The sequence below is a fragment of the Salvelinus fontinalis genome, chromosome 27 (assembly GCF_029448725.1).
Source record: "Salvelinus fontinalis isolate EN_2023a chromosome 27, ASM2944872v1, whole genome shotgun sequence".
NCBI lineage: Eukaryota > Metazoa > Chordata > Actinopteri > Salmoniformes > Salmonidae > Salvelinus > Salvelinus fontinalis.
Genome location: NC_074691.1, coordinates 15,866,381 through 15,892,033, shown reverse-complemented (window position 1 = coordinate 15,892,033; position 25,653 = coordinate 15,866,381). Strand labels below are relative to the sequence as shown.

Genomic DNA, 25,653 nt, shown 5'->3' with positions numbered 1-25,653 from the left:
ATTAGTAGCATTATGTTAATATTTTATTTCACCTGTTGATATAGCGAACACTCCTGGTAGTTAAAAATAGCAGCGAATTAGGCCTACAGTACTTTTAAAAAAAGAAGGTATAATGCATTTTGTTTTCTAAAACTTGAAACAATAGATTTTCCATTAATAGAAATGTACACAAACGTGGAATTGAAGTGTCATATTTTTCATTTTTGACAAACAACAGTTGATTCAAAACAGTGAAGACTGAACACAATCTCAAGAAGCAGTCTAATGCCAGACAACAAATTAGGGCACACTTGTCACCCTTCACAAGGTTGGGTTATGGGAATGCCTATCGTTAAACTGAGCACTTAATTTCATTCAATATAAAAGTGCATGCGTAATGCCTCTTGTTTTGGTCACAGGAATCATGGACCTGAGCTGAACCTTTGAACAGAAAGACATTGGTTGTCTAACTTATCTTAGTCGATTTTCAAAGGCATCAAATAGAGATAACCTATTGTTAACATCATGTGTGAGGGATCACTTAAAAATGTCCAAGGGACAGTTCATTATTCAATACTAAATAAAATAGATATGAATCTACTCAAAACCTAGTTTGAACAGAAGTGCACTGACAGAAATATCAACAGAAGAGTAAACAAAATACATTCATACATCTGCAGAAACAGTACAGGGCCACACAGGAAGTAAATGAAATGACAACTGCACCTATTTCCATCTGGACAGTGTACATCAACAAACAATGCAGCGTTAAAAAACATCACTGACAACTATAACCGACAACCACTGTATCTCAAATTTATCCTGTGTTATCATATCACTATCCAATATATAAAATTCACACTACATTAACACCACATGCTATTGGTTAAATATGCATTGTAAAGAAGAGGTCTGATAACATGTAAGGTATAATAAAGGAGTTGTATGAAATAATAGATCCATACACTAGGCACAGTCTGAATCGAGGAGCACAAGCCAACACATAAGCACTTGTCAGAATAGGGGTTAAAAGATTAGTCTAAGTAAGCATGTCAGAAAACAAAACAAGAGTTATCAAACTTAAAATAATAAAGCACATTAAATGTTGGCTAAGATGACCTCATAGTTACAGTTGAAACACACAGACTACACATCCCAGAACCAATGCACAATGCATTTCTATTTGAATGTTCTGTAACGTTGCACCCTCCTGAACAGATCCCTGATCTGAAGTCAGGCGATCGGACGAACTAGGGGTTGCTTCTGGGTTGCTTGGCGACATCGGGGTGGGTCTCGATGATACTGGGTCTCTGCAGTGCCCATTGGTCAACGTCGTGTCTCTGGCCATCAAGCTCCTCTGTCTCTGATTCACTGCTGGAGCTACCGCTGCTGCTACTGCTGGAGTGGTCACTGCCAGTGAAGTCATAGCAGTCCTTCTCCTTCCCTCTACCCTTCCCCCTCCTCTTTCCCTCTGCGGCCTCAGGGTTGGCCTGCAGGGCTGGCTCGGGCACCGTTGGTGGAGGTCCCATCTGCATGTCCTGCCAGGGCTCCAGGACAGGGGTGAAGACATGGAGGGTCTGGTGCTGGACAATGGGGTCGTCCACGGTGCTGTTCTCCTTGGGCTTGGCCTTCAGAACCTTAAAGTTCTTGGATTTTGAGGTCACCGCAAACCAGTCCTAAGAAAACACAGGACAAAGGAAATTAGTATTGTGTTCCACCAAAAATCACTACAATGTATTTTTGCAATACTGTATTCACATGGCAAAAAAGTATAAATTCATATGATAGAGTAGATCATCAAGGTGGTGAAAAGTCCTAAATTAATTTCTGACCTGGGAGTGGACAGAGTTGATGTGGTACTTCACCCCACTCTCAGAATTGAACTCTTTCTTACAGATCAGGCATTTATATTTCCCTGCTTCAAAGTCCCCCTGCATCGAGAGAGACACAATTTGGTTGAAGTAGATGCTTAATAATGGGTTACATTTCTGATAAAATTAGGTTTGAATGCTAAAAAAACCCATAAGAATTGACTCGGTTTCAGCTGAATAATTTTCACTGTATTCTGGATACGTTGCAGTACTTGAAAGTGAAAGAGAGGGGAGCAGTGTGAGGAAATCTATTTTGTTACCCTTCCGCAGAGCCCAAGGTGAGCCTTCAGTCCAGACACGCTGGTGTAGACCGAGCCACAGCCCTGAGGGAAACCAGAAAGTTTCCCAGTCACAATATAAGCAAAGTATAGTACAGCGAGTAAAATCTCTACTATAGGCAATATGGGATGAAAAATTATGTAGAAACGTATGGTTCGTACCAGGTTTGGGCACTGCACTTTCTTTTGCAGCTTCACTTCATTTTTCCACTTCCGAAGGACCTCCTGACTGAAGGCAGGCAGCCCTGGGCGTGCATATCTCAGCTGTGGAACGCAAGAGAAAAATAATGGTTGATCAGGAGGTCAATGTTTACACAGGAATAGATACATGAGCACAGCTCTAGGACCATCTTAGTGTTGAAGATCCCTCACCTTCTTATCGTCGGGGACCAGGTCCCCGATGACCTTCCTCTTGGGCCACTCCTTAGCCAGCTCGTCATTAGCAATCTCTTGTAGGTGGAAAACAGCCACCTGGGCTGACATGCGTTTGACCCGGCCGCTGGGTGTCCTCTCAGGGTTGGGCTCTCTCTGGGCCTTCACCTCATCCTCCTCTGCATTCTGGGGCACCTGCGGTCGGAGAAGGAGACAACTGTCTATCATCTCCCACTCAAGCAAAGCTCAAATAAATTAGACTCAAAAGAGACTCAAAGGAATGGGGTCTTCTGGGAGAATGAGAGGGCGGATATACTGAGAAAAATTTGTGACATTGAAGTTGCAAGGATGTAACTGCTACAGATTGTATGTACAATGGCATGTTGTGTGATGGAACGTCTCCCAGTGAATTGTAACCTTGAAAGACCAACTGCCTTATTCGTGGAGAAGTGTATACTGTAAAGGCAGTGCAATGGAAAACTCACTGGTGCGTGCTCTGACTTGAGGTGGTACTCCAGGCCTGCCTTAGACTTGTAGACCTTGCCACAGTGTTGGCAGTTGAGAAGCAGCTTCTCCAGCTCAGACTCCTCCTTCCCACACTTCTTCATGTGGTACAGGTAACCCATGATGCTGGTGAAACTACCAGTGCAGCCCTGTAATGTAACATACAGTCCTTTAGAATGGAACAAATCTTTAGTTCCCCTGCACCAACAATGTAGTATCAGAAATCCCTGACCTGTTAGAACATTGTTATTGTGGGAGGCAACCCATCTGCCTAGGAAGACTACCAACAATGGGTTAAGGTGAAATCTGTACTAGAATTTCAGATACAGACGCCAGCGAGGAATCATACCTCTTTAGAGCATTTTAATTTGCCCATCCGTTTCAGCACTTTCCTCAGTTTTTCCTTCATGGACTGGTCATCCAGGCCATTTATGTCATCTGGCGAGGGCTGGCAAAATATGACAGTTAAAACCAACATTAACATGAAACACACCAAAACAGGATTCAGATGGGGGAATGGCCTTACCAGGTTATTGTGGTCTGCCATGATGTGGTACTTCATTCCAGTGGAAGATTTCAGTTGTTTCCCACATTGCTGACACGTGAAGGGATTCTACAAAAAACATATTTGTTTAGTTTTTGAAATTCAGTTGAACCAATGTGAGTGCAACATGGGAGGCTGTTATTGTGAGGATGGTGCAGACACACCACTCGGCAGTTCTCCATATGTTTCTTCAGTCCCTCCACAGTCTTCCTGCTCACACTTTTACACTTGGGGCAGGTGACTCGCCCTTTCCCCAGGATCATCAGCTGCCACCTCTCCTCTTGACTTCCTGTTCCACACAGGAAGTAGAGTTTTTTTATTTATTATTAAATGTAGGATAAGGAACAATCCCTACTCCATTACTATGCAATTCTCAAAGATATACGTAACATCATGCTAATACAACATTTTTACTAGAGTAATTACAGTGTTATTACACAAGCATATGATCAACAACTAAAGTGTTGCCAGAGAGTTTATCTATGGTGACATTCTATTTGCTAATCCTTTGTCCTCTCACCTGGGGGGTAGACAGGAGGTTCTTTCTTGGTTGTGAAGGTGAAGACTTTAGATTTCTCTTCCTCGGACGGCTCTGCTGGGTGACTGTGACTGCTCTGGATAGCTACACCTCCAATAGAGTGACTGCTATGGACATGTCCACCTACAACAGAGTAACTGCTCTGGACAAGTCCACCTCCAATAGGGTAACTGCTCTGGAGATGTCCACATCCAATTGAGTGATTGCACTGGACATGTCCACCTCCAATCGAGTGACCGCTTTGGACATGTCCACCTCCAACCGAGTGATCGCTTTGGACATAGCTATGGACATGTCCACCTCCATGCAAGTGACCGCTGTGGATGTGGCTATGGACATGTCCACCTCCAACCGAGTGACCACTTTGGACATGGCTATGGACATGTCCACCTCCAACCGAGTGACCACTTTGGACATGGCTATGGACATGTCCACCTCCGACTGAGTGACCACTTTGGACATGACTATGGACATGTCCACCTCCGACTGAGTGACCACTATGGACATGGCTATGGACATGTCCACCTCCGACCGAGTGACCACTTTGGACATGGCTATGGACATGTCCACCTCCGACCGAGTGACCACTTTGGACATGGCTATGGACATGTCCACCTCCGACCGAGTGACCACTTTGGACATGGCTATGGACATGTCCACCTCCAACAGGAACTGGAACTGCATCAAAGGAAACATTCAGCATGAACTAAAACTTGAATACCTGTATGTAAGAGAAAGAGTCATAAAATAAGAGATTGATGGTTGCAAGATACAATAACTACCTGTGTGTCTCACTTCCGGAGGGAAATTTGTAACAGAAGGTGCTCCGTTGTCCACCTCCACTCTCCGCATTTTCTTCATGGCAAAATCGGAGGGTGGAGGTGGTTCCTGACCCCGGCCCTGGGCCCTGCCTGTGTCTGGAGCCTGGTTGGGCCAACAGTCTTTAGCCACCAGCCTGTGAGGCAGTCTGGCAGAGGGAGGTGGAGGGGGAGGCAGCTCCCCGTTGGCTACAGCTAGGCTGGAAGACACCACGGAGCAGCAGGACGTCTCGCTGGTTGAATCCTCCACACCAGAGCCCAGGGAGACATTCTGCAGATCCTCATACCTAGAGGATTGAAAAGGTAGGAGTTGATTTCATTACACTGATGGGTGGGACAATTGATAGAAATGGACAATAAAAAAAAAAGGAAACTCATTTACCTTTTTCTGCCATATGTTCTTTTCATTTTTTGAGTCACCTGGGCATGGGGGTCATCATTCTATAATATTAAATTAGAGAATTGTAAAGCAGATATCCAGTGTCCTACAGTACCTTACATGGTTGTATTGTGAAAACTGCAATAAGGACCATCATACTGTACGTTGATGTAGAAGTGCTTCATGCTAAATAATTTGTAGATCATCATATGATTGTCGTTATTTCAGTTTCATATTGAGGACTGGAATAGTGCACCCATTCTTTGGCCAGAACACCCATAATGGCCAAGTAGAACTGAAACAAAATACTGTATTATCCTAGTCAAAAAATCCTACAGGATTACAATAAATAAATCCTATTAGAATCCAATCGAAAATACTAACAGATTTTGGAACGAATCCTATAGGATTTCAATAGGACTGGATCCAAAATCTGATACGATTTACTATTGGATTCTAATCGGAATTTTTTATTGGAACCCTATAGGATTTTTTGACTAGGGTACATTTTTTTTTAATTATTCATTTTTTTACAGGACAGATGCATGTACAGATATGGAGACAGATATAGAGAGGGATAGAGAGTGGTTAAGGACACAGTCGACAGAGGATATAATCCTACAGGAGTTCAATAGAACTGGTTCCAACATCTGATTTGATTTTTCTATTAGATTCTAATTGGATCCTTGCATTAGAATCCTATAGGATATAAATGTTTTTGTCTCCTATAGGATTCTATACATTTTGTAGAAGGAATTGTATTGATATGTACATTACATTCTAAAGGATTATCCTCAAAACTTGGCTATAGTTGATTTACACCATAGCTAACTTGGCTGCTTAACATATAGAGCACCGACCCTCCAGCTCATTCATAGCTTGTTCACCATCTCCTTTTTAAATAGGGAGCCAATTTGTTTTCAGCACTTTTATTTCCATGACTGATCTAAACTAATTTTCTCATGGCTCTCTCTTGTCCCTCTGCAGCAGTCATATGGTGAGCAATATATTTGGGACTATGGAATCGCAATAAAAGGTACAACCCTGGGAGCGAAAGAGGTGGAGGGTCCCCGTTAATCTTTGTTTTTCTTTTCCTCTCCCAACATAAAGACGTAAAGGGAACATTCTCTGTTCTGTATGCATAGGTGACTATTATATATCAAAGTAAAGAAATGCTCATATCTTTGTGCCCCGTGTAGAGCGTGGCACTTGCAAAGCCAGGGTTGTGGGTTTGATTCCCACGAGGTACCAGTATGACTACTGTAAGTCACTCTGGATAAGAGCGTCTGCTAAATGACTAAAATGTAAATGTTACTGTACCTAAAAATGTATTTTCCTTCTACTTTTTAATTGCATATAAGCAATGTAAAGATGCTGTGCATTCTAAGGGGAAAACTCCCTAAAATCTTGTGTTATTGTAAAACTGTATATAGCATTGTATGTCATATTGTAATGTCAAATTCAAAGACAGTAAGTTGAATGAATAAGAATCAAATAACTCAAGTGAGTTATTTTTTGAAAAAGGTGTACTGTACTGGTGGTCATACTGCAAATGAACATGCAGCCTTGAATCACTCCCATATTGTGGTGGTGAATAAAACCAAAATTAATATAGAACTGTTGTTTCCGATCAACGAAAATGTTGTACTTAATGTTGTAGTATAGTACTGGAACAAATTACATCAAACTATAATTTAATGGGTTCAATTAAGATTTTTTTTAAATAATAGGCTTCTGATTGGGTTGACAAAATCTTACAAGATTTATCAAAAACCTATAGGATCCAATGGGATTGATTTTGTTTTCCAAAAGGGAAAAAGTAGTCCAATAAGATTCTGATAGAGGTGACACAACATCCTATAGAATTGTGAGAATCCTATAGGACTCTGTTGGAAAAATTACTAATCCAATAGGATTTTTTGACTAGGGTATTTATTCTTACCTTAGGTGGAGCACCAATCATACTCATCACACTCATATCTGACATCCTCTGGATAGCTGTTGGATTATGGGTACATTTTCATTAGTTCATCTCTTTTCCAACAAAACACTATTAAAAGAGAGTTTCCGAGACAATATGCATGGAATACATAAATGGAGACTACACAGGCAATAAAAATCAAGATTAAAGACATTTGCAATTGCAACTGGCCAGAGACAGACTTGGACAGAATGTCATTTAGCATGTCATTTAGCTCTGAAGTTTGCTCAGTAAACTGACAACTTGTCAAACATCTAGTGATAATTTAGTGACATTTACCTGGTAGTGGAACACCACTTTTTTGTTTTGGCTGTGAAGCCTTCCTCTTCCTTGGAACATATGATGGTGACATGCTTCCCTGTGTGTGATGATGAAGTTGATGATGATGATGATGGTGGTGATGGTGATGATCATCCATAATTGCAGCAGACCTCGCTGATCAGTACTGCAACACATAACACAACACCAGGCCTAAATTATTCAAAGACATATAGTGCATGCAAAATAGATAATCCCTATCGCATAATTGTCAAAAGGGCTTCAATATTATTTAGTCTGGAGAATATCTATTCTGGTAGTAGGCCACTGTATTTTGACGTGCACATAGAATAAAAATGACGTGGCATACCAACCCTTATGAACACAGGATTAGCCCGTGTGTTAATCCAATGGTAATATGAATTTCTTGATTCTGTTTGATTTAGCTCAGCAGTGCAACATTGTAGCCTACTCGAGCAGTGTAGCAGTAACAGTGTGTGATCAGAGTCCCAGCCACCATCATTGTCCACCACGGATAGCCACACAAAAAAAGGGAAACGCTTGCCTTGCAGCAAATCTACACTCTGGATGCTGATACAATGTAAGCATTATAACCGTGCACTACATGCGCTCAAACAACTTGGCTACAGTGGCCACCTACTGATTTTGTTTGATACACTTACATTGTGAAATGTCTACCCGTACAGTACACTCCCATTAGCAAGGTTAGCTGCCATTCCTCCCTGTTTTAGTCCCCCCTGTCATTTTCCCCGACAACGACCCGCCTAACAAGTCTTTGCATCGACTCGGTTATTCGAATAGAGACCATCAAATGGCTATGCTGACATTTTCAATAGGCTATCTACTTGTGAAAATATTGACTAGTCAAACAGTACAGTATCAATGATCTATATTCCATACCCTACACGAGATTACTTCATTCCCGAAACGCCCTCTTTGCAGAGACAACAAATGAGATTCCCATTTTATTCACCACGACTGTAGCAAAGATTTTTTTTTATAACTAACCCAAGATCGACCACAGCCTGTCGTTTCCACCGGGAGCAAATTAATCATAGTGGGCAGAACAAGCAATGAGGTGGGCAGAGACAAGCACGAGTTAGTCAGATCCTATTGGCGCGTTTTAGCACGTGTTTGCATATTTCCGTTAGGGAACAGTTACTATTTGAAGTGCGCATGTGCAATACGTCAACTCGCCCTTGCACCCCTAAAAAAAGCATTTAAAAAAAAAAACTTTGGCAAAGGGTCAAGTCTACAAAACTTTGTCCATTCTGTTCGTAAGAGATTCTAGTTTTGAAAACAGAAAACTGTATTAAATAAAACTGTATTGAGATCAAATGTTTCATCAACGAGAAAAGTAGCTAAATCCATCTCGCTCCATCTTCTCCCACTGCCGGCTACTGAGCTTCCTCTTATCACCATATTAGGTGGTGAGTAGAAACGCCAACCGGATGCTTCAGCATTAAATATAAAATGAAACATCTGGCTCATTGTTATATCTGTGAGTATAGCCTCTGAGGAGTCGGGCAGAGTCCACAACAACCGTATGTTCCGGTTTTCAGGGGAAATGGAAAGAAAGCCTGTGACGCGACTTCCGGGTTTGGACGTCAAAGTTGACCGTCTTCGAGAGGCTTTAAACCCCAATGTATCATGTGTAAATTGTGACTGACTGACTGATCTACAAATTATAATGAGTCTTTATTTATGATGCAAGGTGATTTGTATATCAGTCAGTCAGCAGTTGCCTGCAGTTGATTTTATTCTCTCGAACACGACCAAGGCAACATCCATCTTAAATCCTCCTCCACATTTACTGGATTGGTTGAACAGCCAGAAGAGAACCACCCCCAGCAGTTTTCCCCCTTCTCATCAAGTCCAGTATCTCTAAGACATGGTTCCCCAACTGGCGACCTGCAGGACGAATTTGGCCCAGGCCCAGGGGCAGTGGCGACCTGTCATTCAGGGCAGGTGCAGCAGAGACCCACATTTTTTAGCTTGTCTGTTTTGCATGTTATTTTGGCATTAAAAGTGTCACATATCACTTTGCAAACAATGTAAAAAAAAATATATATATATATCATTGAGTTAATAAAGCCGAATACAAACATGGTCTCTTTTTTGTTTTCTTGAGTAAGGCAGCTCCAAAATGCAGGTGTTTCAGCCTAGCTCACCTTTCTGTGGTGGTGGGGCAAGCCAGCAGAAAATACGGAGCGTTGCGACGTGATCGGCTCAGTGTTCTGTTACTCATGGGGACACTACGTCACCGCCAAGTCTAATGGTAGCGCTCGAAAATTCAAGCCCTGGGTGCTGCCATAGGGTTACATTAGAAGTGCCCATCCAAGAAGGCTCAAGGTCATTGGCCACAGATAAAATGACGTCAAATCACGTTATATCTACAGTAGCTTTGATTGGACTGATCATGTCAACATCATACTTTCAAAATCATATGTAGCGGTCATCATCATGAATCAAGTTGACAATCTACTGGCAAATCCTTTTTAATCCTTGTTATATGAAGAGAAATAATGAAGAGAAATTATAGATAAAACATATCAGTGCTCATCTGACATTGGACATAAACATTACACAAGTTGGAAATCGCAAATTCAACAATTTGGGCTCCTGAGTGGCGTGGTGGTCTAAGGCACTGCATCTCGGTGCAAGAGGCGTCACTATAGTACCTCGTTTGAATCCAGGCTGTATCACATCTGGCCGTGATTGGGAGTCCCATAGGGCGGTGCACAATTGGCCCAGCGTTGTCTGGGTTTGACTGGAGTAGGCCGTCAATGTAAATAAGAATTTGTTCTGAACTGATTAAATACATTTTTAAAATCTAATTAAAACAATGAGTGGTTTGGAAGGAATCATTGGCTAACTGCAAGCATTGCAAAGCAATCATTAGCCTGCTATTCAGTGGAGTGGCCGTGTGGTCCCAAGTCCAAGATTAAGGGTCTCTTTTCCTAGTTTAAAATGATAAACATACAACATTGGCCATGCTGTCAGTGAAGCATGATTTGTGCCGTGCTCAAAACAGCTGTTAACTTGGAACGGCAAAATCTGACTTTAGTGAGTTTAAGACGACTGGGAACTCGGGAAAAAATGAGTTACGACTGGGAAAATATGTTTTGAACTTTCATCTTACTCTAAATTGTAAATCGGGAACTCAGGCCTCTTTCTAGAACTACGACCTGAAGATCACTGACTTCATCATGATTCAACCTTTTTTCCCCCAGAGTTCCCAATTGGCTTGAATGCACCATAAATCCAGAGAATACCAGACTTTGATGACAAAGTTTGATTACACAATTTTCCAATGAAGGACCGCCACGCCACCTTCCTGTTAAAGTGAGGTGAGTCCAAAAATGTCTTGTCTGCTGCTGAATAAATGATGTAATATGCCAGGGAGATGCGTATACTGTAGCTAAGAAAGTAATACTAAGTTTATGTTGTGTAGTAAGCTGTTAGTAGCCCATGTGCCTCAACCTAATAATTTGGTCTATTTTCACCTCTCATTAATTTCAGCTGGTGGTGCACACATTTTTTATTTGATTTTATTTCACCTTTATTTAACCAGGTAGGCCAGTTGAGAACAATTTCTCATTTACAACTGCGACCTGGCCAAGATAAAGCAAAGCAATGCAACACAAACAACAACACAGTTACATATGGAATAAACAAATGTACAGTCAATAACACAATAGAAAAAGTCTATATACAGTGTGTGCAAATGGCGTAAGGAGGTAAGGCAATAAATAGGCCATAGTAGTGAAGTAATTACAAGTTAGCAAATTAACACTGGGGTGATAGATGTGCAGATGATGATGTGCAAGTAGAAATACTGGTGTGCAAAAGAGCAAAAAGTAAATAAAAACAATATGGGGATGAGGTAGGTAGCTGGATGGGCTATTTACAGATGGGCTGTATACAGCTGCAGCGATCGGAAAGCTGCTCAGATAGCTGATTCTTAAAGTTAGTGAGGGAGATATAACTCTCCAACTTCAGCGATTTTTGCAATTCGTTCCATTAATTGGCAGCAGAGAACTGGAAGGAAAGGCGGCCAAAGGGGAGTTGGCTTTGGTGATGACCAGTGAGATATACCTTCTGGAGCGCGTGCTACGGGTGGGTGTTGTTATGATGACCAGTGAGCTGACATAAGGCAGAGCTTTAACTAACAAAGACTTATAGATGATCTGGAGACAGTGGGTCTGGCGACGAATATGTTGCGAGGGCCAGCCGACGAGAGCATACAGGTCGCAGTGGTGGGTGGTATATGGGGCTTTGGTGACAAAATGGATGGCACTGTGATAGACTGATATCTCAGCACTTTGAGATATCAGCTGATGTACGAAGGGCTATATAAAATAAACTTGATTGATTGATTGACTGCATCCAGTTTGCTGAGTAGGGTGTTGGAGGCTATTTTGTAAATGACATCGCCGAAGTCGAGGATCGATAAGATAGTCAGTTTTACGAGGGTATGTTTGACAGCGTGAGTGAAGGAGGCTTTGTTGCGAAATAGGAAGCCGATTCTGGATTTAATTTTGGATCGGAGATGTTTAATATGAGTCTGGAAGGAGAGTTTACAGTCTAGCCAAACACCTAGGTATTTGTAGTTGTCCACATATTCTAAGTCAGAACCATCCAGAGTAGTGATGCTAGTTGGGCGGGCGGGTGCGGGTAGCGATCGGTTGAAGAGTATGCATCTAGTTTTACTCGCGTTTAAGAGCAGTTGGAGGCTACGGAAGGAGGGTTGTATGGCATTAAAGCTTGTTTGGAGGTTTGTTAGCACAGTTTCCAAAGTAGGGCCAGATGTATACAGAATGGTGTCGTCTGCCTAGAGGTGGATCAAGGAATCACCCGCAGCAAGAGCGACATCATTGATGTATAGAGAAAAGAGTCGGCCCGAGAATTGAACCCTGTGGTACCCCCATAGAGACTGCCAGAGGTCCGGACAACAGGCCCTCCGATTTGACACACTGAACTCTATCTGAAAAGTAGTTGGTAAACCAGGAGAGGCAGTCATTTGAGAAACCAAGGCTGTTGAGTCTGCCGATAAGAATACGGTGATTGACAGAGTCGAAAGCCTTGGCCAGGTCGATGAATACAGCTGCACAGTACTGTCTTTTATCGATGGCGGTTATGATATCGTTTAGTACCTTGAGCGTGGCTGAGGTGCACCCGTGACCAGCTCGGAAACCAGATTGCACAGCGGAGAAGGTACGGTGGGATTCGAAATGGTCAGTGATCTGTTTGTTAACTTGGCTTTCGAAGACTTTAGAAAGGCAAGGCAGGATGGATATAGGTCTGTAACAGTTTGGGTCTAGAGTGTCACCCCCTTTGAAGAGGGGGATGACCGCGGCAGCTTTCCAATCTTTGGGAATCTCGGACAATACGAAAGAGAGGTTAAACATACTGGTAATAGGGGTTTCAACAATGGAAGCAGATCATTTTAGGAAGAGAGGGTCCAGATTGTCTAGCCCAGCTGATTTGTACGTGTCCAGGTTTTGCAGCTCTTTCAGAACATCTGCTATCTGGATTTGGGTGAAGAGAAGCTGGGGAGGCTTGGGCAAGAAATTGCAGGGCAAGTAGCTGCAGGGGTTGCGGAGCTGTTGGCCGGGGTTGGGGTAGCCAGGAGGAAAGCATGGCCAGCCGTAGAGAAATGCTTATTGAAATTCTCGATTATCGTGGATTTATGAGTGGTGACAGTGTTTCCTAGCCTCAGTGCAGTGGGCAGCTGGGAGGAGGAGCTCTTATTCTCCATGGACTTTACAGTGTCCCAAAACCTTTTGGAGTTAGAGCTACAAGATGCAAATTTCTGTTTGAAAAAGCTAGCCTTTGCTTTCCTAACTGACTGTGTGTATTGATTCCTGACTTCCCTGAAAAGTTGCATATCGCGGGGACTAATCAATGCTAGTGCAGTCCGCCACAGGATGTTTTTGCGCTGGTTGAGGGCAGTCAGGTCTGGAGTGAACCAAGGGCTATATCTGTTCTTAGTTCACTTTTTTTAAAGGGGCATGGTTATTTAAGATGGTGAGGAAATTACTTTTAAAGAACGACCAGGCATCCTCTACTGACGGGATGAGGTCAATATCCTTCCAGGATACCCGGGCCAGGTTGATTAGAAAGGCCTGCTCACAGAAGTGTTTTAGGGAACGTTTGACAGTGATGAGGGGTGGTCGTTTGACCGCGGACCCATAGCAGCTGCAGGCAATGAGGCAGTGATCGCTGAGATCCTGATTGAAAACAGCAGAGGTGTATTTGGAGGGCAGGTTGGTCAGGATAATATCTATGAGGGTGCCCATGTTTACGGATTTAGGGTTGTACCTGGTGGGTTCCTTGATAATTTGTGTGAGATTGAGGGAATCTAGTTTAGATTGTAGGACTCACAGTTTAGGTCACCTAACAGAACAAACTCTGAAGGTAGATGGGGGCAATCAATTCACATATGGTGTCCGGGCACAGCTGGGAGCTGAGTGGGGTCTGTAACAGTCGGCAACAGTGAGAGACTTATTTCTGGAGAGCTACATTTTTTAAATTAGAAGCCCGAACTGTTTGGGCATAGACCTGGAAAATATGACAGAACTTTGCAGGCTTACTCTGCAGTAGATTGCAACTCCTCCCCCTTTGGCAGTTCTATCTTGATGGAAAATGTTGTAGTCGGGAATGGAAATCTCACATTTTTTGGTGGCCTTCCAAAGCCAGGATTCAGACACGGCTAGGACATTAGGGTTGGCGGAGTGTGCTAAAGCAGTGAGTAAAACAAACTTAGGGAGGAGGTTTCTGATGTTAACATGCATGAAACCAAGGCTTTTACGGTTACAGAAGACAACAAATGAGAGCGACCTGGGACACACAGGGCCTGGGTTAACCTCTACATCACCCGAGGAACAGAGGAGGAGTAGGATGAGGGTACAGTTAAAGGCTATCAAATCTGGTCGTCTAATGCGTTGGGGACAGAGAATAAAAGGAGCAGATATCTGGGCGTGGTAGGATAGATTCAGGGCATAATGTACAGTCAGGGGTATAGTAGGGTGCGGGTACAGGGGAGGTAAACCCAGGCATTGAGTGACGATAAGAGAGGTTGCATCTCTGGACACACTACACTAGTTATGCAGGGTGAGGTCACCGCATGTGTGGGAGGTGGGACAAAAGAGGAATCTGAGGCATGTTGAGTGGGACTACGGGCTCCACACTAAAACAATGATAACTATCCTAAATAACAGTATGTAAGGCATATTGACATTAGAGAGAGACATAACGCGAGGCATAAAGCAATCACAAGTGTTGATTGGGAGAGCTAGCTAAGACAACAACGGGTAAGACAACAACAGCTAATCAGCTAAGACAACAACAACAGGTAAAATGGTGATGAATGGGCAGAGAGGGTCAGTTAACTTCACACAGGGCCTGAGTTCGAGGCTGAGGCCGACAGATAAACAAAATAAACAAAATGGAGTACCGTGATTAATTTACAGTCCAGCAGGCATCAGCTATGTAGCCTAGTGATCATAGGGTCGAGCGAACAGCAATAGATGAAACAGGGAAGCCGCTAGGTAGTCATTACTATGCTAGCAAGCGGGGGAAATGGCGTTCAAGAAAGTTAGCAGGCCGGGGCTAGTAGAAGCGTCTTCACTGAGGTCCAGCAAAGGCCGGTTGAGGGCACAACAGATGGAGTTACGTCGGCAGATCAGTCGTGATGGAATCGGCGGGGCTCCGTGTCGACAAAGGGACCAGGCCAGTTGGCAAAAGAAGTATTGTAGCTGGAGTAATTTTGTTTGCTAGCCGGGAGATGCTCCTGGCTTGAGGCAACTGGTGCTAGTTTTGGGACAAGGGCGTTAGCCACTATAGCCACTCAGTAGTCGCTAGCTAGCTGCGATGATCCGACGCAAAGGTCCAGAGCTTACGGCAAGAATCCGGTTATGTAGTGGATTCTAGCCGTGTTAGTGAAGAGTCCGGGAGGTATCAGCTGTGTAGCCGAGTGATCATTGGGTCAAGTGAGCAGGCCGGGAGATGGGCCTGGCTCAAGGCTAGCTTCGGGGCTGGGCAACTCGTAGCAGCTAGCTAGCTGCGATGATCCGGAGTAATGGTCCAGGGCTTACGGCAGGTATCCGGTGTCGCAGTGGAGGAGAAAAACCAGGCTAAAATTGGCAGTAGTCTGTGCTAAAGGTAAAGGCCTCTAGCAGTGGCTAACAATGACTAAATAGCTGGTATCTAGTTAGCTTCTGATGGCTAGCTTCTGATGTTCTGGCTATAAGGTCTAAAAATATCAGATCCATATCACGTTGGGTGACGGTGGATGTACACGGGAAAACGACAAACAACGTCTGCACTGCTACGCTATTTTGGATTTTATTTTGAGAAATGTAATCATCAAATATTGTAAGAGCTTTCATTGTCTGCTTATATGCCACCTTTATTTATCCTACGGTTCTGACTTGGTGTACAGGGAGAACACTGTAAGAATGGCCCATGTTCTGAATTCTGTCGCTGTACATTTCAAAAGTCCAGAACAAATAGTTATATTGACTACGTCTGTCCTAGCTCGCTCATTAATGTCTTAATCAAAATTACGGATTGCCTCTTATCCGCTTGTCGTCCCCTTATGCCATAGTTTGTACATCTCAATTGTCAGTAGAAACCACATTTGTTTAAGCAAGTCAGCAATATCAGCTATGTTTTTTAAAAGGCAGTAAATGAGGCTGAATTAACTGTTTCCCTGCCAGACAAGACTCCGCTGATAGCCAGGTGTAGCAGTGGTAAGACGTTGGGACTCTGCTGTTGGGACAGCTTTATGTAGGCACTAACAGTTTAAGGGCACCGTTTGTCAACATTTTAGTGCAATTAATCTATTGTTTAGTGTTGTGTTGTGTAGTGGCTTTGCTGGCATGCATCCCACTTTTTTTTTTTTGCTCCACCAAGATTTACATGCTAAAATTGGACATAAAAGACTGTAAAAACACCAACAAACCAGCTCCCAGTGATTTTAATTTTGGAAAACTGTTCCAAAGTAAACCCAAGCATAATAGAGAGATTTATCCATAACCAAATGTAGGCAAGGTTTGAAATGATTATGTTTTAGTCAAATATTATATATGTTATACGGGCTTCTTATGGTCAATTTGCAGTCTACAAATCATTTGTAATTATGCTACGGCCCCCTGACCATTCGGTTAATAAAAAATTGTCCTGAGTGAGAGTGACTAACAAAATCAATGGGAGCGCACCCGGTCGGTATTTTGACCATGATTACTACAAGTTTAGATAGCTGGCCGTTAGACTAACTTACCAATCAAATTTTTTAGCTGACATGGGCTAATTGAGTGACTGTCAGTGACTGACATAACAAGAGAAACTGCTGATGCACAACCACATTTCGAAATTGCACCTTGTGTATTCTACTATTCTATTTGGAAAAGAGTCTCTGACTGGGAAATTCAACCGAGGGCCTTTAAAGGGGGGGCCAGATGCCAATCCCATATATACAGCATATGTTCAATATCTACGGTATGTGTGGCAGGAAACCTAGTAGTTAGAAAGGCGAGTCAGCAACCCGGAGTGTTGCCTGTTCGAATCCCGGGTCTGATTGGAAAAAAATATGTCAAATCTGCCTGCCATTGTGCCCTTGAACAAGGCACTTAACCCCCCCACAACAATGGCACCCGGTGTGGCAGCCCCAAGCACCTCTCCAAGAATCTGTGTTCAGTACAAGTCAACATTTTGGACACACCTTTCAAGGGGATTTCTTTCTTTTTACTATTTGCTACACTGTAGCTATGAACTATGAAATAACAAATATGGAATCATGTAGTAACCAAAAAAGTGTAAAACAAATCAATATATATTTTATCCTGTGCCTTGATGACAGCTTTGCACACTCTTGGCATTCTCTCAATCAGATTCATGAGGTAGTCACCTGGAAAGCATTTCAATTAACAGGTGTACCTTGTTAAAAGTTAGTTTGTGGAATTTCTTTCCATCTGAATGCGTTTTAGCCAGTCAGTTGTGTTGTGACAAGGTAGGGGTGGTATACAGAAGATAGCCATATTTGGTTAAATACCAAGTCCATACGCAAAGAGAAACTACAGTCCATCAATACTTTAAGACATGAAGGTCAGTCAATGCGGAACATTTCAAGTCAAATCAAAGTTTATTTGTTATGTGCGCCGAATACAACAGGTGTAGACCTTACAGTGAAATGCTTACTTACAGGCTCTAACCAACAGTGCAAAAAAGGTATTAGGTGAACAATAGGTAAGTAAAGAAATAAAAACAACAGTAAAAATAAAGTGAAAAATAACAGTACTTGAAGAACTTTGAAGAATTTCTTCAAGTAAAGTAGCAAAAACTATCAAGCGCTATGATAAAATTGGCTCTCATGAGGGCCGCCACATCAAAGAAGGACCCAGAGTTACCTCTGCTGCGGAGGATAAGTTCATTAGTTAGCAGCCTCAGAAATTGCAGCCCAAATAAATGCTTCACAGAGTTCAAGTAACAGACACATCTCAACATCAACTGTTCAGAGGAGACTGCGTGAATCAGGCCTTCATGGTTGAATTGCTGCAAAGAAACCACTACTAAAAGGACACCAATAATAAGAAGAGACTTGCTTGGTCCAAGAAACACGAGCAATATACATTAGACTGGTATAAATCTGTACTTTGGTCTGATGAGCACAAATTAGAGATTTTTGGTTCCAACTCCCGTGTCTTTTTGAGACGCAGAGTAGGTGAACAGGTGATCTCCGCATGTGAGGTTCCCACCGGGAAGCATGGAGGAGGAGGTGTGATGGTATCGGGTTGCTTTGCTGGTGACACTGTCAGTGATTTATTTAGAATTCAAGGTACACTTAACCAGCATGGCTACCACAGCATTCTGCAGCGATACACCATCCCATCTGGTTTGCACTTAGTGGGACTATCATTTGTTTTTCAGCAGGACAATGAACCAACACACCTCCAGGCTGTGTAAGGGCAATTTGACCAATATGGACAGTGATGGAGTGCTGCATCAGATGACCTGGCCTCCACAATCACCTAACCTCAACCCAAATGAGATGGTTTGGGATGAGTTGGACCGCAGAGTGAAGGAAAGGCAGACAACAAGTGCTCAGCATATGTGGGAACTCCTTCAAGACTGTTGGAAAAGCATTCAAGGTGAAGCTGGTTGAGAGAATGCCAAGAGTGTGCAAAGCTGTCATCCAGGCAATGGGTGTCTACTTTGAAGAATCTCAAATATAAAATATATAACACTTTTTTGGTTACTACATGATTCCATATGTGTTAGTTCATATTTTTGATGTCTTCAGTATTATTCTACAATGCAGAAAATAGTAAAAATAAAGAAAAACCCTTGAATGAGTAGGTGTGTGTAACGGGTGTCTAGTTCTTCCTCCTCCTCGGACGAGGAGAGGAGAGAAGGATCGGAGGACCAAAATGCAGCGGGTTGTGAATACATAATTAATGAATTTATTGAAAGACAAAGACGAACACGAAAAACACTTGGAGAATTACAAAACGACGTAGACTGACCTAAAACATGAGAACTTACATAACATGAAGAACGCACGAACAGGTACAGACTACAACTAACGAACGAACAAACCGAAACAGTCCCGTATGGTGCAACCTACACAGACACGGAAGACAATCACCCACAAACAAACATTGTGAACAGCCAACCTTTATATGGTTCTCAATCAGAGGAAAACGTCAAACACCTGATTGAGAACCATATAAGGCTAATTACAAGTGACCTAAACATAGAAACACAAAACATAGAATGCCCACCCCAACTCACGCCCTGACCAACTAAACACATACAAAAATAACATAAAACAGGTCAGGAACGTGACAGTGTGTCAAAACTTTTGACTGGTACTGTATGTATGTGTGTCTTTCGGAGGGGTTGCTTGTGTGCAATTTTACATTTAAATTTTTTTTAATTTTTTTTTGTCATTTAGCAGACGCTCTTATCCAGAGCGACTTACAGTAGAGTGCATACATTTTAATACATTTTTACATACTGAGACAAGGATATCCCTACCGGCCAAACCCTCCCTAACCCGGACGACGCTATGCCAATTGTGCGTCGCCCCACGGACCTCCCGGTTGCAACAGAGCCTGGGCGCAAACCCAGCCCAGGCTGGGCGCGAACCCAGAGACTCTGGTGGCGCAGCTAGCACTGCGATGCAGTACCCTAGACCACTGCACCACCCGGGAGGCAATTGACCAATGAAGTGATTTTAATCTTAATCTACATGCTCTTATAATTGAAGAAAACTGTTATGGGGGATCAATGTTGATGCCTCTAAGAAAAACACACTGTAAACAGAATATGTGAAAGCAGACTTTGACCTCAGTTGCAAAACCACATTCTCACATTCCCACCACTTTCTCATTTCAAAAACTATTATGATATTACAAACACATGCTTTATTACTTACCAAAGTCATCAAATACCCTCAGAATTTTACTGTGGTAGAGTGAGCACTTATGGCCTTCTCTCCACCTCCAGTGCCATCCGAAAGCAAGTGGCAGGCTCCTTCTGGATAAGAGTTTGGGTTTCAATGATTTGGCCATTGCTAAAAAGCATGACCTGGTGAAAATAAGTAAGTTGTGGGTGGAAATATGTACACTATATATACAAAAATATGTGGACACCCCTTCAAATTAGTGGATTCGGCTATTTTAGCCACACCCGTTGCTGACAGGTGTATAAAATCGAGCCCCCAGCCATGCAATATCCATAGACAAACATTGGCACTAGAATGGCCTTACTGAAGAGCTCAGTGACTTTCAACATGGCACCGCCATAGGATGCCACCTCTCCAACAAGTCAGTTTGTCATATTTTTGCCCTGCTAGAGGTGCCCTGGTCAACTTTAAGTGCTGGTATTGTGAAGTGAAAACGTCTAGGAGCAACAACCGCTAAGCCGCGAAGTGGTCGGCCACACAAGTTCACAGAACGGGACTGCCAGTGCTGAAGTGCGTAAAAATCGTCTCTTCTCGGTTGCAACACTCACTACTGAGTTCCAAACTGTCTCTGGAAGCAAGGTCAGCAAAATAACTGTTCATAGGGAGCTTCATAAAAAGGGTTTCCATGGCCGAGCAGCCACACACAAGCCTAAGATCCCCATGGGCAATGCCAAGCGTCGGCTGGAGTGGTGTAAAGCTTGCCACCATTAGACTCTGGAGCAGTGGAAACGTGTTCTCTGGAGTGATGAATCACGTTTCACCACCCACAATCTGGGTTTAGCGGAGAACACTACCTATGCATAGAGGCAACTGTACATTTTGGTGGAGGAGGAATAATGTTCTGGGGCTGTTTTCATGGTTCGGGCTAGACACCTTAGTTTGGGGAAGGCCCTTTCTTGTTTCAGCATGACAATGCCCCCGTGCACAAAGCGAGGTCCATACAGAAATGGTTTGTCGAGATTGGTGTGGAAGAACTTGACTGGCCTGCACAGAGCCCAGAGCTCAACCCAAATTGAACACCTTTGGGATGAATTGGAACGCCGACTGCGAGCCAGGCCTAATCGTCTAACATCAGTGCCTGACTTCACTAATGCTCTTGTGGCTGAATGAAAGCAAGTCCCCACAGCAATGTTCCAACATCTAGTGGAAAGCCTTCCCAGAAGAGTGGAGACAGTTATCGCAGCAAAAGGGGGACCAGGGGGAATGCGATGTTCGAGCAGGTGTCCACATACTTTCGGTCACGTAATGTACCTTAAAAAAAGGTAGGGCGTACGCTGTCGTACACGTCAATCCAGAGCATCCCAAACATGGGCTCCCGAGTGGCGCTGCGGTCTAAGGCACTGCATCTTAGTGCTAGAGGCGTCACTACAGACCCTGGTTCAATTCCAGGCTGTATCACAACCGGCTGTGATTGGGAGTCCCATAGAGTGGCGCACAATTGGCCTAGCGTGGTCCGGGTTAGGGCTTTTGCCGGGGTAGGCTGTCATTGTAAATAAGAATTTGTTCTTAACTGACTTGCCTGGTTAAATAAAAAACATGCTCAATGGATGACATGTCTGGTGAGTATGGAAGAATGAGGACAGTTTCCAGGAATTGTGTAGAGGTCCTTGTGACATGGGGCCGTGCATTATCATGCTGAATCATGAGGTGATGGTGGTGGATGAATGGCACAACAATGGGCCTCATGATCTCATTATGGTATCTATGTGCATTCAAATTGCCATCAATAAAATGCAATTGTGTTCGTTGTCCGTAGCTTATGCCTGCCCATACCATAACCCCACCGCCACCACTGGGTTCACAACGTTGACATCAGCAAACCGCTCGCCTACACAACGCCATACATGCTGTTCGTCATCTGCCCGGTACAGTTGAAACCGGGATTCATTCGTAAAAAGCACACTCTAGCGTGCCAGTGGTCATCAAAGGTGAGCATTTGCACACTGAAGTCAGTTACGATGCCGAACTGCGGTCAGGTCAAGATCCTGGTGAGGACGACGAGCATGCAGATGAGCTTTCCTGAGACGGTTTCTGACAGTTTGTGCAGAAATTCTTTGGTTGTGGAAACACACAGTTTCATCAGCTGACGATCCCGTAGGTGAAGAAGCCAGATGTGGAGGCCATGGGCTGGTGTGGTTACACGTGGTATGCGGTTGTGAGGCCGGTTGCACGTACTGTTAAATTCTCTGAAACGATGTTGGAGGTGGCTTATGGTAGAGAAATTAACATTAAATTATCTGGCAACAGCTCTGGTGGACATTCCTGCAGTCAGCATACCAATTGCACGCTTCCTCAAAACTTGAGACATCTGTGGCATTGTGTTGTGTGACAAAACTGCACATTTTAGAGTGGCCTTTTATTGCCCCCAGCACAAAGTGCACATGTGTAATGATCATGCCGTTTAATCAGCTTCTTGATATGCCACGTCTGTCAGGTGGATGGATTATCTTGGTGGAGGAGAAACGCTCAATAACAGGGATGAAAAAAATGTGTGCACAAAATTTGAGAGAAATAAGCTTTTTGGAAAATGCCAGGGATCTTTTATTTCAGCTCATGAAACATGGGATCAGCACTTAACATGTTGAGTTTATATTTTTGTTCTGTACATGTTGGGTAACATTCCACTCAATACGAGTGCTACTGTTGGATTTGGCAAGTCACATTTTAGAAAGGTGTTATTGTACAATGTTGCAATGGGCAGAAATGGCTTATACATAAAACACCAACACTTTTTATTGCAACAAAATAATTCACACACACTTGCTCATGTAGCAAGGAACACTTGCTCCTTCCGTCTAGGAACGGAAGGAAAGTCGAATGAATGGTCTGCTTCTACTATTAGGTGACCTATAAAAAGCAAATTTTTCCTGCTGCTATGAGCTGTTCCGGTTCACACAAGCCAAGGCTCACGCAAGGCTACTTACATACCTACATGGAGGCATTTCAACCCTGAAGCCACCTCAATGAAGAACACTCCATCACACCCTTTGCTGTATTTGGTGAGATGTGAGATATTGTAGATGATCATCTACAGTCCACAGTTAACATTCTAAATCATCATGTGAGAAATATGCAGTTTAAAGTAATTTGCCAACAGATTGGGAAAGGAAGATGCTACATCCATCTCTATAGATGAACACATGATTCGTATCTGGTATTTGCATCCCTAAATATATTGTGACATTTTCATTGTTTTCACAGCCCTTTAAGTAATGTCAATAAGGACAGTGACCAGAGTAAAGGTAGTGTGCATGTGTGCTATGCCTACTGCTTCCAGAATTTATTCTGCCAGAGTATTATACCAACATTTACAGTACATTTCATTCTATCTGGACCATGGATGCAAGGACTGACAGTTTTAAACATATGGCTCAGTTGGTATGAGCAATACAAAGACTGATATAACACCAAAAACAAAGAATGGGCAGATTATGTTTAAACATTTTATCATCTTTATTATCAATATTTTGAATGGTGAAGTTTTGTCATACATGCAGCTCTCAAAAACATATGGGAATGTTTGCTCTATCCAAAGTTATAACCAACTGATTGCATCATAAATGGAGTCGGCAAGTGAAAAGGGGAGAACTTGTCTGTCTGTCCTATTTTAAAGACCAAAATAATAAATAACAAACCATTTTAATATGAGGATTTTAATGTTCATAAATTTGGGAGATGTCCAATGTCACCAGGGTGTCTGTAACACAAATGTATGTATTAGGACTAATTATAACCAACTGCATATCTAATGTATAGTTAGGAAATGTACTACAATACTAACATGCACTGCCATGCAGTTAAATATCACATGCAGAACTACACAATGAATGCAATTCATTTTACTTTCATGAATCTTTGTCTCACATAAACAGCAGGTAGATCACTTATTCCCATGAGATAGAAGCATTTCATTTCAAGATACTGAACATATTTTTTGTGACTAAATTCCCACCATTAAAAACAAAAAGCAAACAACCACATTTTTAGGACTCACATCTGACACCAGCATAACCTGGGCAAGAGTGTCAGTTATGGGTCCCACTGACCCAGATACTGCGAGACCTGGGGGCCCGGGGTGTCCAGACAAGACAGGCAGCCCCTACCCCACAAAAAAACTTTATGTCATGACGTTGCCCTCTTTGTGTACAGCGAGCAGAATCCCCCTCTCTCTGTCTCCTGCACTCAGGCTGCTGCGACCTCAGGTCGTCAATTCTTGAAGGAGATTATCTCCTCATGGCCACAGTATAGAGAGAGAGTGAGTTTCATAGAGAGAACAAAGGAATTTCTTCCACCTCACAGAACTGGAGAACTGAATGACATGTTCTGGAGAAGGTATAAAAGACAGATGAAGAATCCAGCTACGAACTGGTCCGTTTGGTACAATTTTGTGAAACTCATGAGAGACAATACGGCCACATTACCATAACGCTGTTTATACAATAGCCTCAGTAATGAGGCTTACATCTAATTGTTGTATGAAATGAATGAGTGAGGATGGAACTGTTTGTGAAATTGTGTAATGTGATTTTGGACTGTTTAATGAAGGAAACTCCAATTCCCTAAAAAGTTTCACTAAGTCCTTGGCACGCCCCCAGGGGCACAGACAGGACCGGACTTCATGAGACAGCCCTTTTCGATGTTCCGAATAAAACCCCCACCTGGGTTTTCTATTACCAGACCATGTTTCTCTCAATTACGAGAGGACAAAGGTTGGAGACCAGCTTACCTCGATAACGAGAGGGCCAAGGTTTGAGAGGAGACCATGAACCTAAGGTTTGAGTAGATGGCTGAATCTTTTAACCACACCACGTGGTTAAACTCTTAGACTATCGATACCGACAGAATAAGAACAGGTCTTTGATATTAATTACTATTCTGCAGCTAGGAATTCGGTATCATTGAACGCGAAGACTGACAAAACATCTATTCTATAACGACATGAAGGAATGTCACTCTGAACTATCCATTCTAACTGCGACAGAGAGAGGGCGGACAGACTCTCCAACAGAAACAAACTTTAACAGAGATCCTGACGACACACTGAGCGTAAATATATATATTGATTGCAATTATTCCCGAATAAGTGAGCATTCATGTGCAAAGGATTAGCATTTCAATTTTTATAATTATCAACTTTGTAGTGTCTCATCTCAGTTGACCCCCACTACCCTTTTTGTCCACCAAGCCACGATACCGGTTTAGCCCACTAGGGCACATTCCCCTATAATTTCTTGTAACCATATTTACTTTGTTTGTTTGTGTGTGCACTTCTGTGATTGTTTAGTTAGTTAATAAATAAATGATTGAGACAATTGATGTATGGATGACTCATAGTAAAGGCTGGGTTCATGCAGATCAACAATTTACGACGTTCAGAATAAGACTAACGTCAGGTAAAATAAATAATTCATTAATTAAGAAGACTAATTGATCAGATATTAAAATATCTGAAAAGTTATTAGGAAAATTACAACTTTGTAATCTGAATATTTTCCTCGGTGCCCCGACTTCCTAGTTAATTACAGTTTCATGATTAATCAGTTTAATAGTATAATAATAATTACAGAGAGTTATTTGATAAGTCTTCAGTTTAATGATGCCAAAGACACGACAATTATTGTACACTTCATTTTGGCCC

The 25,653-nt window shown here is 42.7% G+C and overlaps 1 protein-coding gene across 7 annotated transcripts; it reads right to left on the bottom strand.

Annotated features, from left to right (window-relative positions):
* Positions 1-5: 5 nt before the first annotated feature.
* On the bottom strand, positions 6-9,059 carry LOC129825145 (zinc finger protein 512-like). Of its 7 annotated transcripts, none has more exons than XM_055884989.1 (15): positions 8,552-9,059; positions 7,544-7,709; positions 7,226-7,281; positions 5,287-5,345; positions 4,869-5,191; positions 4,069-4,764; positions 3,713-3,837; positions 3,531-3,617; positions 3,354-3,452; positions 2,986-3,153; positions 2,501-2,695; positions 2,291-2,392; positions 2,111-2,173; positions 1,812-1,910; positions 6-1,655 (listed from the first exon to the last, which is right to left on the bottom strand). In XM_055884989.1, exons 2-15 carry the CDS (start codon positions 7,680-7,682, stop codon positions 1,230-1,232), a joined length of 2,637 nt encoding a protein of 878 aa, XP_055740964.1. In that variant the 5' UTR covers positions 7,683-7,709; positions 8,552-9,059; the 3' UTR covers positions 6-1,229. The 7 variants fall into 7 exon arrangements, with proteins under 7 accessions (XP_055740964.1, XP_055740961.1, XP_055740967.1 ...); XM_055884986.1 differs by lacking the exon at positions 8,552-9,059 and adding an exon at positions 8,444-8,545; XM_055884992.1 differs by lacking the exon at positions 8,552-9,059 and adding an exon at positions 8,444-8,545 and having other exon boundaries at positions 4,069-4,209.
* Positions 9,060-25,653: the final 16,594 nt, after the last annotated feature.